This window comes from Oncorhynchus clarkii, chromosome 17 (genome assembly GCF_045791955.1).
Source record: "Oncorhynchus clarkii lewisi isolate Uvic-CL-2024 chromosome 17, UVic_Ocla_1.0, whole genome shotgun sequence".
NCBI classification, from domain to species: Eukaryota; Metazoa; Chordata; class Actinopteri; order Salmoniformes; family Salmonidae; genus Oncorhynchus; species Oncorhynchus clarkii.
This window is the reverse complement of record NC_092163.1, coordinates 16,423,778-16,440,370: the sequence shown is the minus strand read 5'-3', so window position 1 is coordinate 16,440,370 and position 16,593 is coordinate 16,423,778. Positions and strand designations below refer to the sequence as shown.

The 16,593-nt window shown below is 42.8% G+C and overlaps 1 protein-coding gene across 1 annotated transcript in view; it reads right to left on the bottom strand.

Annotated features, from left to right (window-relative positions):
* Positions 1-9,457: 9,457 nt before the first annotated feature.
* LOC139370343 (growth factor receptor-bound protein 2-like) overlaps positions 9,458-16,593 on the bottom strand; it is a 46,824-nt gene continuing 39,688 nt past the window's right edge. Inside the window, exons 4-5 of the mRNA XM_071109769.1 lie at positions 16,269-16,437; positions 9,458-13,695 (exon numbers count right to left, since the gene is read on the bottom strand). Coding sequence (XP_070965870.1) covers positions 13,510-13,695; positions 16,269-16,437 — 355 coding nt within the window. The 3' untranslated portion in view covers positions 9,458-13,509. The remainder of the gene's footprint in view (positions 13,696-16,268; positions 16,438-16,593) is intronic.

Here is a 16,593-nt window from a genome sequence, read left to right as displayed (position 1 = left end):
AGGCAGGCTACAAGCGGGTCTGCATCCACACCACCAGAGTAGAGGTTGTAATATTTGCCGTCATCTCTCGTGGACACACGGTATCTAAGTAAACACAACTAGTACCGTAGAGCAGCTGACCTGAGCTAATAAGGCAAATGGATCCACGTTTTCCAAAGATGGATATGTGAAAAGGATGCTTGTCAACACTACAGCTGGAAGAGAGTAATGTAGTGCTTGTCAGGGCAGAGGTATTGTCATCAATGAAAACAAGATAATCGACCACGTGTTGCCCAGGTGGCTCTCTCCTTGCTGCAATGTGCATCTGTGTGGTCAGTGTTGAGGGGCACTGCAACCACATGGCAGGTGTAATGTACAAGCTGGTTGACCACCAGAATCTGTCACAAAAGAACATCCCTCCTGAGGACACGGGTATAGACCGACTTCAGTCATGGCACAGGCCAACTCAAGTGTCCAAGGAAGCAACAAAGCTGAGTGACATGACGGATAGAGACAAACACTGATGGGGAAAAACAGCTAAATCAAATAAAAATGGGTTAACTGTGCCTTACGCCCCACACACCTTAACCTTACACGCAGCAGACATTAAAGACCTTGTGACAAGGTTAGAGGCAACACAAACTGGCCTTCTGCTGGCAGGGACACTGACTGACAATGCATTCCAGCCTGTGAATGTCCTGGATGAGCCTGGTCCCTCCCATTAAAAGGATATGATGCTCCACTCCAAGATGTCCTGACCACTCAGGGAGACAATGGCAGTCAAGGGCGCACTGTTGCAGTGTGTCGACGAGGAGTTAGATGTGACATCCCTGTAGAGCAGAAAGCAGACTACCTTCAAAATGTTGTTGTTAGTGATGGGAGAGTGAGGAACCCATAAAGAGAGACCGGGGGGGGGCACCATGATGTGGCACGAGGGGTGGATGAAACAGATAACAGCTTCAAACTTCTTCGCTGTGATCAGGAGGAAAACGAAGCACACAAAGTTAGTTGACAACCTAACAAACCCAATCCAGTTCACAACCATACAGAGTTTGGTAAAGAGCATGAGCAGGATGCATACAAAGCCCTTAGCCCATATTACAAGATGAAGAACTCCGGCCTAGTGGTGAACACAAGATCTCCCTTCCTGGCTGCTTCCCCAGATGGTATCGTGGTAGAAGGAGATGAAGATGCACCTGTGGGACTGAGATGCAGCTCAAAATTCAGGAATATCCACCTAAAAGAAGCAGCAAGACTTGACAAGAGTTTCCCAGCTGTAGTAGATTCAAATGACCAGCTCTGATTGAATTAGAAACATCCGTACTACTATTGTGTAATGAGGCAAATGGGCATTATGGGAACACACTGATGCGATGTGGTGTTCTAGACAGCGAGGAATGGAGGTGTGTAGAGGTCTGTTTGATGATCGTCTATGGCAGGACTGCATGTTCCCTTTGGAGAGGTTCTATTTCTTACGTATGTTGCCCAAGCTCACCAATAAATCACGAATGATAAATCATACTTCTACCCAGGAATATGCAAGTCTTTTTTTGGCCTGCACCTTGACTCAAATTTGTTGATGAGCACCTCCTCACTTTTCCTGCTTGTTACATATAAAATAAACATTAGATGGATATCATCTCATGATGTGAGGGAGGCAAAAAAATAAACAAAACGTGTGCCGTTTTACTAACTAAATGACACTTTTAGATAGTACGTTAAGATGGTCAAAGGAAACAGTCTCTTCAGCTTTAGAGGTGAGGAAAATTAGCAGCAGAACACGAATCGGAATGCACTCCTTTTTATGCGCACCAGAATTATAATCTGCTTCTATGAATTACCCTGTGAAAGCATAACACCGTAAAATCGTATTTTATAACTTAGTCATGTTGGCAATAGAACAAACTTTCAAATGATGCCCATCTGACCCAGATTGCGATTTATAATGGTCCGTTTTTGGATTGCGTATACAACAACGGTAATTGTGTGATGGCGGGAATGCAGGGCTGTGTTCCAAACAACAACTGCAAGTGTCCTTGTTCTAGTTCCTCAACGGCACAGCTAGGAGTGCTCAAAAAAGCACCTTATAGCTGAAGACTTCTTTAAGTCATAAAAATGTATTGAAATGACTTAGGAACTGTGTACACTTTAGAGAGGGGTGTGGCCACTCGGAGACTATTGTTTTTATGTTATGTTGCACCTACCCCACATTTTCCAGGAATATTCTTATCATGTTACTGAATGTATCTATAGTATTTTCAGATTTTGTTATCAACAAATGCGGCAAAAGGTACAGTCAATGTAAAATGCACATAAAATCAACAGTGTAATGTTTGGATTCAGTCTTGTGCCAGGCGAACTGTTGTGTCTTCCAACGTTGGTCTAATAATTGTCCCATAATCTCCAAACTTCCCTTTCAATTACTTCCGTGCTTTTCATATCGTTTCTGTAAGAAACATTTCAAATAAGCCCTATCCATATAGGCCAACTCCTGCGACTGTGAAAAGGGTTCATGGTTCCAAGTCATTTGATGTGACATGTGCATTAATAGCATATAATCGAAGATGAAAAATGTGAATGACCACAGACCAAAAAAACCTGTCAGTCAGAATAACCACTACTATGCTTTAAATGTCCATAAACACTAAGATAGTTAGAACATTTAACATAAAAAAAATACTTGCTTGCCCACAAATCTTGCTCCCCTAAAAATGTGAGCTGTACCTAAATGATATACACTTAAATTGTCTTCCATGTTGATGGTGGTTATATGTTCAAATACACACTTATAACAGACACCTTTTCTATTTGAAATTGAAGGAAATGTAGGCTCAATTACATACTAATTATTAAACAGACAGTGCGAGAGAGACCGGAAAGCCAGGAGGAGTGTCCACGCCAGAAAGACAGCGGCCCGACTTGGATGCGACAACACAAACACATGGGATCCCAGGGCCAGCAGCCCAGACCGCCACACCACGCCAGGCCATTCAAACCAGGGGTGGGAAAAAGTTAGTCAGATGACAACATGTGTGCCAGATCTCACTCAGTTCTGGACACATGCTGATGGGAACTTGCTGCTGGAGAATCATGAACATGAATCTGTAGGTGAGCAATGCAACGGGTGTCACACACCTCTGGAGCAGTGAACTGAGACTTCCCCCTCACAAATGGTGCTACAGAGACACAGACTCCTTTGTAAACAAGTCAGTCCTGAATGCCAAAACTCTGATCCACCAGTACCTTTTCCCCTGCTTTCAGCATGTCCAGTAATCCACTTCGCTCAAAGACCCCCCCCCATACATATCAGTCATGTACACAGAGCCATGAACAGAGCCATGAGGTGCAATGCACACTAAGGCCTTGGTCATGTTAGGGTTCTTGTAGTTGAACCAGGTGCAGGACTATGCAGCAAGCCTGGATGGCTTTCAATGAAAACATCTGTGCAGTCTACTATGACTCGACAGTTCAGGTATGCTGTCTTGCCTGCGACAGGCATACGCTTCTGTACAAACTGCCGACTGGGCAGCTGCTTGAAACAATGATATTGCACCAAAACGCCAAAGCAGTCAGCAACGGTCCCTCATTAAAAGTCTGACTCAGAGACAAATTAGGGCCAGGAACAGTTCATCCATGGGACTGAGCTTTCTGTGTCTCTCCAACTCTTGGCCATCTTTTGCCGGCTTCCCTTTGAAAAGAGAGCCCGGTAGTGCAGCTGGCCATTTCGCTTTGGTCGGAGGAAGTCGTATAAGGTCAGAAAGGTCATGTAATCCGTCAGTCCGGTGTAAAACCATATATCACCAGCACTTCCCTGGATGGAGAAGGTTTTCCTGTGCAGCTGCCTCTGGAGGTCTTTGATTTTGGCTTCAGCATTCTCCAGCCTTCTCCAGCTCGGCAGTATCTATACAGTTTCCCTCCTCATTCTTCTCACCGAGTTCCCTCATGGTGTCACAATCGTCGTAAGGAGCGGACCAAAATGCAGCGTGGTATGTGTTCATGATGATTTTTTAATTAAAGAAAGCACTGAACACTGAATACAAACTATACAAAACAAATAACGACCGCGCCGCTATATTGAGAACTGTGCTGACACAAGCAACTAACATAGACAATCACCCACAACCCAAAATGACAAAACAGGCTACCTAAATATGGTTCCCAATCAGAGACAACAACTAACACCTGCCTCTGATTGAGAACCATATCAGGCCAAACACAGACACAGACAAACTAGACATCCAACATAGAATGCCCACTCAGATCACACCCTGACCAAACGAAACATAGAAACATACAAAGCAAACTATGGTCAGGGTGTGACACATGGACGCAACCATCTCTGCTACCTGACAAATAACCAGAATTTGCAATTAGTCACGCGTGTGTACTTTATTGTTTATGTATTACTGATAGAGCTGGAGGCAGATACCTTAACATCATTGGGAGGCTAGCTGCAGAGGCTGCAAGGCAACTGCTAAGCCATCAGGTGATGTATCAGGAAAGGGATTGAAATATTGAGGAGTGGTGGGCCCTAACTCCATCTGTGAACTCCATAATATAGAAGGATATACAATTACCATAATACACACTACCCAGATGCATATTAGGGAGGAGCTCAACAGTCAGCAAGGTTCAGCTCTCAATGTGTCACTCCCTTTACTGGTGCATATTGGTCCACTGCACAACCCTAATATACAGTACCAGTCAAAAGTTTGGACACACCAACTCATTCAAGGGTTTCGTCTTTATTTTTTTACTATTTTCTACATTGTATAATATTAGTGAATACATCAAAACTATAAAGTAATGGAATCATGTAGTAACCAAAAAAGTGTTAAATCCAAATATATTTATATTTGAGATTCTTAAAAGTAGCAACCCTTTGCCTTGATGACAGCTTTGCACACTCTTGGCATTCTCTCAACCAGCTTCACCTGAAATGCTTTTCAAAGTCTTGAGGGAGTTCCCACATATGCTGAGCACTTGTTGGCTGCTTTTCCTTTACTCTGCGGTCCAACTCATCCCAAACCATCTCAATTGGGTTGAGGTCGGGTGATTGTGGAGGCCATGTCACTCCATAACTCTCCTTCTTGGTCAAAAAGCCCTTACACAGCCTGGAGGTGTGTTGGGTCATTGTCCTGTTGAAAAACAAATGATAGTCCCACTAAGCGCAAGCCTGATGGGATGGCGTATTGCTGCAGAATGCTGTGGTAGCCATGCTGGTTAAGTGTGCCTTGAATTCTAAATACATCACCTACAGTGTCACCAGCAAAAAAAAAACCACACCATCACACCTCCTCCTCCATGCTTCACAGTGGGAACCACACACGCGGAGATCATCCGTTCACCTACTCAGCGTCTCACAAAGACACTGCGGTTGGAACCAAAAATCTAACATTTGGACTCATCAGACCAAAGGACAGATTTCCACCGGTCTAATGTCCAATGCTCGTATTTCTTAACCCCAGCAAATCTCTTCTTATTGTTGGTGTCCTTTAGTAGTGGTTTCTTTGCAGCAATTCGACCATGAAGGCCTGATTTATTTGGGCTGCAATTTCTGAGGCTGTTAACTCTAATGAACTTATCCTCTGCAGAAGAGGTAACAATGGGTCTTTCTTTTCTGTGGCAGTCCTCATGAGAGCCAGTTTCATCATAGCACTTGATGGTTTTTGCGACTGCACTTGAAGAAACTTTCAAAGTTATTGAAATGATCCGGATTGACTGACCATGTCTTAAAGTAACTATTATTCTACAATGTAGACTGTTGTTTCTCTTTGTTTATTTGAGCTGTTCTTGACATAATATTGACTTGGTCTTTTACCAATAGGGCTATCTTCTATTTACCACCCCTACCTTGTCACAACACAACTGATTGGCTCAAACGCATTAAGAAGTAAAGAAATTCCACAAATTAACTTTTAACAAGGCACACCTGTGTCACGTCCTGACCTTAGTTCCTTTTTTATGTCTCTATTTTAGTTTGGTCAGGGCGTGAGTTGGGGTGGGCATTCTATGTTTTCTATTTCTATGTGTTTGGCCTGGTATGGTTCCCAATCAGAGGCAGCTGGCAATCGTTGTCTCTGATTGAGAACCATACTTAGGCAGCCTGTTTTCCCACTATGGGTGTGGGTAGTTATTTTCTGTTTAGTGTTTTTGTTGCACCTTAGAGACTGTTTCGTTTTTGTCGTGTTTTCTCCTTTGTTATTTTTGTGTTCGGTTTAATAAATATAACATGAACACTTACCACGCTGCGCATTGGTCCGATCCATCCTATTCCTCCTCAGAAGATGAAGACAATCGTTATAACCTGTTAATTGAAATGCATTCCAGGTGACTACCTCATGAAGCTGGTTGAGAGAATGCCAAGCGTGTGCAAAGCTGTCATCAAAGCAAAGGGTGGCTTCTTTGAAGAATCTCAAATATAAAATATATTTTTATTTGTTTAACACTTTTTTGGTTACTACATGATTCCATATGTGTTATTTCATAGTCTTTATATCTTCACTATTATTCTACAATGAAGAAAATAGAAAAAATAAAGAAAAACCCTGCAATGAGTAGGTGTGTCCAAACTTTTTACCCGTACTGTATATATATTTGTGTTATTCAGATTTTTTTCATGGGGTGCTACTGCACCCTCAGCACCCGTTCTTCCCGCCAATTGATGCTTGCGAGCATTGCACATGCGGTGAGTCCTCTCGAGAGATAGGGTGCAGTGTTTTTTTGGGGGGGCACACAAACACAACTGTTATCTTTTTACAGTTTTTAGAATAGGTTTCACTTTTTCTGTAGTCACTGTGGTTGGTGTTCTGTTGTTTTTGTACTGTAATTATGTTGTACTGCCAGCAGATGGCGGGAATAACACAGTATATAATCTATGGCCACCTGCCTCACTAGAAAGAGCCAGAGTACCAAAGCCTCACGAGCAAAACGCTAGATAGAGCCATTGGGTCATTCATTATGCAAGTATTACATGGGTGCAATGATGCAAGATAAACAGCATGACACACTATAGTTGACTACTAGAGCACTGGGCTAGACCAGTTAACCTCTTCTTCTTCATTCACTTCTCTCCTGTCTAGGTGAGTAACCTCCCAGGGATCCTCCTCCCTGTGAACACTCTGATGGGAGTGTGTGAAAGAACAGCACAGTCTAAAGGACACAGATCAAAACCTCCGATTAGAGCAGGCCGGGGTACAAAGAAACCAGTGTGAGGCAGCGGAAGGGGTTTTGCATGTGTTTCAGACAGGAAGATCATGTCAGGGAGAAGTGGCTCCTCCACCCCACACACAGACTTTGATCTGGAGATGGGTCGTACATATGACAGACGGCAGGATGGGTATGAGACAACCCCTCCCAACACTCTATTACATACACTCCAGGTAAAGGCAGTGGCGTGTATTCACGGATGCCAAGTGAAGCCAGGCTTCCCCCAAAAAATGTACCTTATTACATTATTTTGTATCTTTTGTCTCACTGTGTTTCATCAATTTCATTCAATTTTATAAAGGCTAAATGTATCTCACTGGAGAAAGCATCCAAACGAAAGAAACAGCACATCTCTGTCTCAGTATGTGTAGCGTATCTATCTGATGCTGTCTGGTCAAAAAGAGTATGCCATTTTTGCTGCCAGTAGAATTGAATCCAAGGAATGCCAGCGAGCATTTGGCCTCCCTTGATAATTTTTCAAAAGAATTACAGCCAATCAGCATTGAGTTAAACCGAGCGAGCTTAGCTGTGATTTGTCCTGATGCACCAAAAGAAAGTGTCAAGGAAAGCCAGTTTGGATTTGGATTCAGACCAATCACACCAGAAGCCAAACGTCATTGACAGAAAAAAACTAGAATTTTTGCATCTCATGTTGTTTTCCCCCGGAAGCTAGCTAGCTAGCTAAAATCAGCCCTTTTCTAAACTAGCCATGGATGGAGGTAGGGATTTGGACTTGTGGTTTTACTTCTCGATACTGGCCAATGATTATAACGCGATTCTGTTCCAACCATAAATTCCACCATTGTGCCCCTGGCCCGAGAGGATGGAAATTCAACAGGTAGCTAGATGTAATGTTAACGAGCTGACCTGGCGCATCATTGCCCATGAAAGGAAGTTAGGCTAGCGATCAAGCATTTTAGCCAGGTAGCCTAGGAAAACAAAAGCTAAAAGTGTGTACTGTATAACAGTCATAGACATGAAAGAGGATGGCGGAATTGGTGTTTCTCTACAAGCAGGGTGAGTCAACATGTTTTTATCTATTTGCATGCACACACACGCATATACCAGACACACACAGAAATCAGTACCATGGACAGGCACATATTTAGCTTAAGTTGATTGGACTAAAAGTTTTGGGTATAGTTTAGTTGTCACTCGATTAGACTAAGCAGAGGTGATGTTGAAATGATGCTGGAATAGTGGAGGCAGTTCCTGTTTTCTTTGCGACTTGTGGTAACTCTGTGGTTCTAAATCAATAGTTGTTTAGTGGTCTGAAAATGTCGGAAACATAACCCTGGTTGACAATGCTGTAGGTCATGTAACGGTTTGTTACATGCAAAATGCATTGTGGACTTCACCGGACAGGTCTTTGCTCTCAGGTTTTGTGACGAAACAAAGGTGTGGTTGAATTTATTGTGCCACTGTGCCTTCTCATTGCCTCGGCCTTTAGGCCTATATATCATGGTGTCAAGGCATATGAACAGCCCTTAGCCGTGGTTATAGAGCAAACAACACAATTATCACAACACATAGGTTGTAAAATAGCTATTTTATTTCCTGGCTTGGCTTCCCCGGTGATTCTATCTACGTACCGCTACTGGGTAGAGGTAGCCTATGGGCCTGTATTCATAAAGCGTCTCAGCGTTGGAGTGTTGATCTAGGATCAGGTCCCCCCCACTGTCCATATAATCACATAAATGATCTAAAAAGCTAAACTGATCCTATATCTGAGAGACTGTCTGGGTTGTAAGCACAGATCTAGGATAAGAATTAGCTTACACTCATTCCAATAGTAACCATTAATGGGTACATGTCAAACTGACCTTAGATCAGGAGTTGGGCATATCATCTGACCACCTATGTCACCCAGTTAATCAGCATCTTTCTCTTTTGAAACATTAGGTTACACTGTGTGGTGTTGAGTGTAACCCAAGCATGACCCATGATAAGGGCCCACACCCAATCTGCTACATTGCTCCTCCATGCTCTCTGTAGGAACTCTCTCTGTTGTGCAAAAGTGGTGAGATAGTTAGTGGAGTAACCATAGAGATACAGGGCCAGTTTTCCGGATGAAGCCTAGACTAAAAAGCATTCTCAATGGAGAATCTACATTGAAAGAGTTTTGAACGTAATGGCTAGGCTTAATCTATGTCTGGGGTTCTACTTTCTATGTGTAGAACTTCCTCCTAAAAACAATGTGGATTGTTCTAATGTGAAACATACAGTACCCGTGACAACAGGAAGTAACCAACGTCACAACAGTAGCTTCTTCATAGTGATTGTTTTATTATTCTGTCGTCGTCGTTCTACGTTCAAAGGAAATAAAATGCTGTGACAGACATCCAGGGACATCATCATCCTCCCGTTTGAAAACGGAAACTTTTTTAATTCACGCACATCATGAAATTACATCATAAATCAACCATGTCAGATATACATACAAAGACTTTTCAGCATAAGGTAAACAATCACATCGTCTTAGGTGTCAACCACCGTATGATCCCACTCCGGAATAACGAGTCGGACGGCTGCAAATGGACGAGGAAATAAACCATAGAATGATACTGGTAGCAGACTGGAGACTATTGTCACCGAAGTGAAACAAATAGTGAGTGCCGAGTGCAGTGTTATGTCATATTTAACTAGGCTTAATGAATGGTACACTTGCTGGCGGCCTTCGCACTATAATGAATGACTGACTGACTGAGGAAAGAGTAAATATTGACCATGGGAGAGTGCAAGGCTGTCCAGGAACCGAGAGACAGCGTAAATAGACAAAGTTTTGGACTGGGTCCTATTTATCAGGCCCCTTGAGAGCAGCGGAATCCACCGTCTGGTAGCGTCAACTAGCCTGGTAGAAGACACTGAACCGTCTGGTAGCGTCAACTAGCCTGGTAGAAGACACTGAACCGTCTGGTAGCGTCAACTAGCCTGGTAGAAGACACTGAACCGTCTGGTAGCGTCAACTAGCCTGGTAGAAGACACTGAACCGTCTGGTAGCGTCAACTAGCCTGGTAGAAGACACTGAACCGTCTGGTAGCGTCAACTAGCCTGGTAGAAGACACTGAACCGTCTGGTAGCGTCAACTAGCCTGGTAGAAGACACTGAACCGTCTGGTAGCGTCAACTAGCCTGGTAGAAGACACTGAACCGTCTGGTAGCGTCAACTAGCCTGGTAGAAGACACTGAACCGTCTGGTAGCGTCAACTAGCCTGGTAGAAGACACTGAACCGTCTGGTAGCGTCAACTAGCCTGGTAGAAGACACTGAACCGTCTGGTAGCGTCAACTAGCCTGGTAGAAGACACTGAACCGTCTGGTAGCGTCAACTAGCCTGGTAGAAGACACTGAACCGTCTGGTAGCGTCAACTAGCCTGGTAGAAGACACTGAACCGTCTGGTAGCGTCAACTAGCCTGGTAGAAGACACTGAACCGTCTGGTAGCGTCAACTAGCCTGGTAGAAGACACTGAACCGTCTGGTAGCGTCAACTAGCCTGGTAGAAGACACTGAACCGTCTGGTAGCGTCAACTAGCCTGGTAGAAGACACTGAACCGTCTGGTAGCGTCAACTAGCCTGGTAGAAGACACTGAACCGTCTGGTAGCGTCAACTAGCCTGGTAGAAGACACTGAATGTCGAACGCAGCGTTCAATCTGGTTCAACCAGGCCAAGAGTCAACCAATAGGATACCAGTCTCAACTCTATACCTGCTGAAACATTGACCCCTGTAATCACATAAGGTCTAGGGCCAGGAATTTTTCCTGAACACGTGACATGACTTGGAAATACTCCAGATCAGATGGTCAGGTGGTCAGGAAAACCTCAGGGTCATACATGTCATATGATTGGCTGAGAATACAGACACACCTGAAGAGGTAAATACATGTCACGTACAGAAAATACACACAGGCGTCACACTTTAGTGCTTTTTTTTACATAGTGTGACATGGTGAACTTTGAATCGGGGGGGGGGCTTTGCAACAACAGCAAGGCAACACATAGCCAGGCTACAGTTCATTGCGAAACCACGTAAGCAAGGTTTCTCCTGCCCTTGCATTTTCAAACACCTGCAAGTCAATCAGACTATCAGTTCATTGGAATGGCTCATTGCAGTTCATTGCAGGCTAGAAATAACATTGAAAAACTTGCATGGTCCACTCCCTGCATATTCCCTTCAGACCTGCCTCTGTGTATTTCAGCCATTTTACTTCAACAAACCATAAAGCATATTCGAGTAGTTTTCCAAATCAATGAGTGTAGATAGGGAATAACAAGCAGAGTGGAGGAGAGATAATATGAAATTCCTTGCATTTGAAGTCCTCTTCAAGATTCTCAAAAGGTCCAAAGTAGAGAGTTGAGGACACAGAGTTCTAGAGGTCATTGACCCACCTGTTGCGCTAGTCGTTCTGATCTAGAGTCAGTTTGTCAGCATCATTGGTCCTTTATTCTCTTTATCAAGATGGAGGATTCCATTCTGCCTCCGTCACAAGCAGACACTGACTGAAGGATAAATACTTAAGATGTTGCCCAGATCAAGCACTTACGTTGGTCTTTATGACAATTCATGCCCCCTCTTTCAGGTAACGCTAAACTACCTTTTTTCTGTGACTTCTTTTCGCCCGCTGTCAAAAATGTCCCCCTTTAGACGCAACCAAACCGACAGATCATGTGTTCGCATCTAATCGCATAGAATTCCAAAAGCCCTTTTGATACGTCCCATAATCAGACAAAACAAGACTTTGTCATACGCATGTCGTTCTGTTAAACATAGATCCACACTGCACATTTACATCACACCATTTAGTCATTTCTCAAGGGAAACACTACATAACAACACTCTCTGGCACAAAACATGTTTCTCTTTCATCGAATGATCATACTTGATGAGAGACAGAAGAGACTGCAGAGCTGAGACGGGTTTAGAGATTCAGACTGGGGTTTCCATAAGGTAGCTCCTAACCAATGGCCGGCATGTGTGGAGAATGGAGACATTGTATTGGTCACCGTATCTCTGCGATCTGCTGCTTAAAAAAGCACTCATTGGTCAACCTGGAGAGACAAAAAACACCAGAGATGGAAAAGGCACTACCCAACTTCCACAAACGCAGGGTGAAATCAGTGAGTGTAGCACTATTCAATACCTTCTTTCATAGAACTAATGATTATAAGGATACTGCCGTTTCAACCCAGTCAACCACTAGCAATCTCCATGAAGAACCCCTACGACCCAATTTAGCTACATTTAGGTCATATTGAATCAGCCCCATCATCAGTTAAGTCTATTGATTGCGGATGGACATAAAACTCTATACCATTGTCTATGATCTTTTTGAGAACGATGGCCACATTTAAGAATGCAGAAAGCCACTAAATGCCTAAATGGGTAAAAAATGACACAATTTGTTCTAGCTGATGGCCGCGCTTCCGCTTTCACACCAGAACAAAGTAGAAATCCTGACATTTTCCAAATTAGATTTAGATTTCCACCTGAAATATTATCAAAATATAATTTCTGTCTTGAGATTATTGCATAACTCCCAATCACATGAAAACCATTTAGCTTCTTGTCTCAGAGACTCTGTGCATGATCTGGGTCATATCAATTAGTGCACAGTTTCAAAACGCAACAAGACGTTTTGCAACGGAAAACAAAAATAAGTGTTTCTTATTCAGTTCAGGTAGATCCTCCCTGTCTATTTTCTTCCATTTGGTACTAAATTAATATGATCCTAGAAAACGACAATATGTAGGTCTACAAATAGGGAAGAAATCAAGTAAATGAATGGAAAAAAACACACACTAAAACGGGCTCAAACTACAAATATTTAGAGATATACATACACATCGATAACAATAGAATTTCTCTCCAGTCCATGGTCCTTCTCTCCCAAAGCTGGGTTGAGATCAATAACACACTAGACTAGAGTCTTTGGTCTCTGACATCTTCTTCATTGTCTTTGTCTAATAGACTGTAACATATGATGGTGATGTTATGCATAATGAAAGAAAACAAAGAACGTATAAGAGGGGAGGCCGTTGCCGGAGTCGAGCTACAGCCGGATCCCTTGTGTTTGTTTTTTTACTCCAACTTAGGTTCCTTTGCAATGCTTCTCTGTTCCATGTGTCCAAGAATCCACAGAGTCAACTGTAGAGTCTGAGTAATGAAATCTGCCTCTTGCTCTGTGTATTTGCAGGATTTTTGTTCCTCTTCCCATTCTTCCATTCCTCATTTAGGTCTGTTTCTGAAGTGTCCCTCAAAGTTCTGAGGGGGTGTAAATGGGACAATGGGGGACGAGAGGGGCCATGTCATTATTCACTTAGCCAATCACATGTTTTGGTTGACCGGCGTGACGTAGTTGCGCGGGAACATGCCCGTCTGGCCGTGGCAAGCGCCTTTCCACCAGTTGGGGTCGGAGTTGTCCAGGACCTGGATGAAGTCGCCGCGTCGGAAGCCCAGCTCGCCGTCCTCCTGAGGGTCGAAGTCAAACAGCGCCTGCACGTACGTTGAATGCTGGAGAGACGAGAGGAGAAACACATGGGTTAGAATATGTGAGGAGTGTAGTCGGGCACTCCTGTGTTCATTAGGGCACTGTATTTTGGTTTGGTCAGGGTGTGATTTGGGTGGGCATTCTATGTTCTTTTTTCTATGTTTTTGTATTTCTTTGTGTTGGCCGGGTATGGTTCTCAATCAGGGATAGCTGTCTATCGTTGTCTCTGATTGGGAACCATACTTAGGTAGCTTTTTCCCACATGGTTTTTGTGGGTAGTTATTTTCTGTTTAGTGTTTTGCACCTGGCAGGACTGTTTCGGTTATTCTCGTTGTTATTTTGTTATAGTGTTCAGTTTCAATAAAAAGCATGAACACTTACTACTTTGGTCCGATTCCTCTTCTTCAGACGGCGAAAACCGTTACAGGCACGCAACGGATAATGTTTTAAAACGCTTTGCAATGGAATAGGAAATTAGTATTTCTTATTGGTCTGTGTACTAGACTCTCTGTTAAAATCATTCTTCTGTTTGGTGCCTAATGAACATTACCCTTTTTTCCAACTTCCAATTGTATTGTACTTCTACTTGTATATTTGTCTCATAACCAACATGAAGACGACCATAGTGGATTTAGCTATTTTTCTGCAAAATTGCTTAGTGAACTGTAGTTCACTGGTAATTGGTTGTGTTTTTGCATGATTGCTTAGATGAGAATACGTGATGCAATCTCATTAAATGATTGTCAGAGATGAGGATTTCCCTGGTATTCCGTATGATATTGCAGCGCTGTGTATACATACATTACCTTCAGAAAGTTCACACCCCTTGACTTTTTCCACATTTTGTTGTATTACAGCCTGCATTTAAAATTGATTAAATTTAAATGTTTTTTTTGTCCTTGGCCTACACACAACAACCCATAATGTTAAAGTGGAATTATGTTTTTGGACATTTTACAAATTCATTAAAAAAAAAGAAAAGCTGAAATGTCTTGAGTCAATAAGTATTCAACCAATATGTTATGGCAAACCTAAATAAGTTCAGGAGTAAACATTTGCTTAACAAGTCACATGTACTCACTCTGGGTGCAGTAAAAGTGTTTTTTATGACTACCTCATCTCTGTACCTCTGTACCAATTATCTGTAAGGTCCCTCAGTCGAGTAGTACATTTCAAACACAGATTCAACCACAAAGACCAGGGAGGGTTTCTATTGGTAGATGGGTAAAAAAATAAAAGCAGATATCCCTTTGAACACAGTGAAGTTATTAATTACACTTTGGATGGTGTATCAATACAACCAGTCATTACAAAGATACTGGCGTCCTTCCTAACTCAGTTGCCGGAGAGGAAGGAAACCGCTCAGGGATTTCGCCATGGTGACTAAAACAGTTCCAGAGTTTAATGGCTGTGATAGTTTTCTCCTAAGGATGGATTAACAACATTGTAGTTACTTCACAATTCTAACCTAATTAACAGTGAAAAGAAGGAATCTTGTACAGAATTTTTTCTTCTTCTCCAAAACATGTATCCTGTTTGCAACAAGGTACTAAATTCTCAACAAAAAAAATGTGGCAAAGCAGTTAACTTTTTGTCCTGAATATAAAGTGTTATGTTTGGGGAAAATCCAATACAACACATTACTGAGTAATAGTCTCCATATTTTCAAGCATAGCGGTGGCTGCATCATGTTATGGGTATGCTTGTAATCGTTAAGGACAGGGGAGTTTCAGGATAAAAAAATAAATGCAATGGAGTTAAGAACAGGAATAATCCTAGCGATAAACCTGGTTCAGTCTGCTTTCCACCAGACACTGGGAGATGAATTCACCTTTCAGCAAAAAAAACATGAAACAAGGCCAAATCTACACTGTAGTTGCTTACCAAGAGGACAGTGAATGTTCCTGAGTGGCCGAGTTACAGTTGACTTAAATCTACGGGAAGACCTGGAAATGGTTGTCTAGCAATGATCAACCACCAATTTAACAGAGCTTGAAGAATTTTGAAAAGAATAATAGGCAAATATTGCACAATCAACATGTTGACTTACCCAGAAAGACTCAGCTGTAATCGCTGCCAAAGGTGCTTCTACAAAGTATTGACTCAGGGGTGTGAATACTTATGTAAATGCGATATGTCTGTATTACATATTGAATACATTTGCAAACATTTCTAAAAACATGTTTTCACTTTGTCATGATGGGGTAGTGTGTGTAGATGGGTGAGGGAAAAATGAATGTAATACACTTTTAATTCCGGCTGTAACAACAAAATGTGGAATAAGTCAAGGGGTGTGAATACCTTCTGAAGACCCTGTATCTGTGTGTTTACATGTATTTGTGTGTGTGTTTCTGGGGGGCGGGGAGAAGGACGAGGATGAGCAGAAGAAGTAGAAGAGGAAAAAGATGAAGAAGCAGAAGAAGAGGGAGATGAGGATAGAATAAACAGAACATTAGTGATTACTGATAAGGTAAAAGGAGGAGTGATATTGGAGAAAAGTGGCTTTTCTAAAGTGTGTGTGTGTGTGTGTGTGTGTCTGTGTCCCTGTGTGCGCGCGTGTGTCCCCCTGTGGGTGCGTGTGTCCCTCCCTCCTCACCTGTGGGACCTGCTCGATGTCCCTGAGGAAGATGGGCTGGTTGCGGGACACAGAGGTGGAACGATGGTAGTCCACCAGGGAGTTGAGAGAGTTGAACTTGACCACCCACAGGAAGTACTTCCCAGCCCCGTCACGCAGGACCTTGAAGTGCTGCACGTCATTACCAAACCTGGGGAGAGGTAGCATAGATCTAGAAGTGACTGGTTAAGTTTAAACAAGGTGACCATCCTACTACTTCCATCAGTCCAACCGTTTCAGATCTGTGATTACCAAACCTGTGGCGGAGGAGGAGGAGAAGAAGGGGGAGATAAGTATAGAATAAACA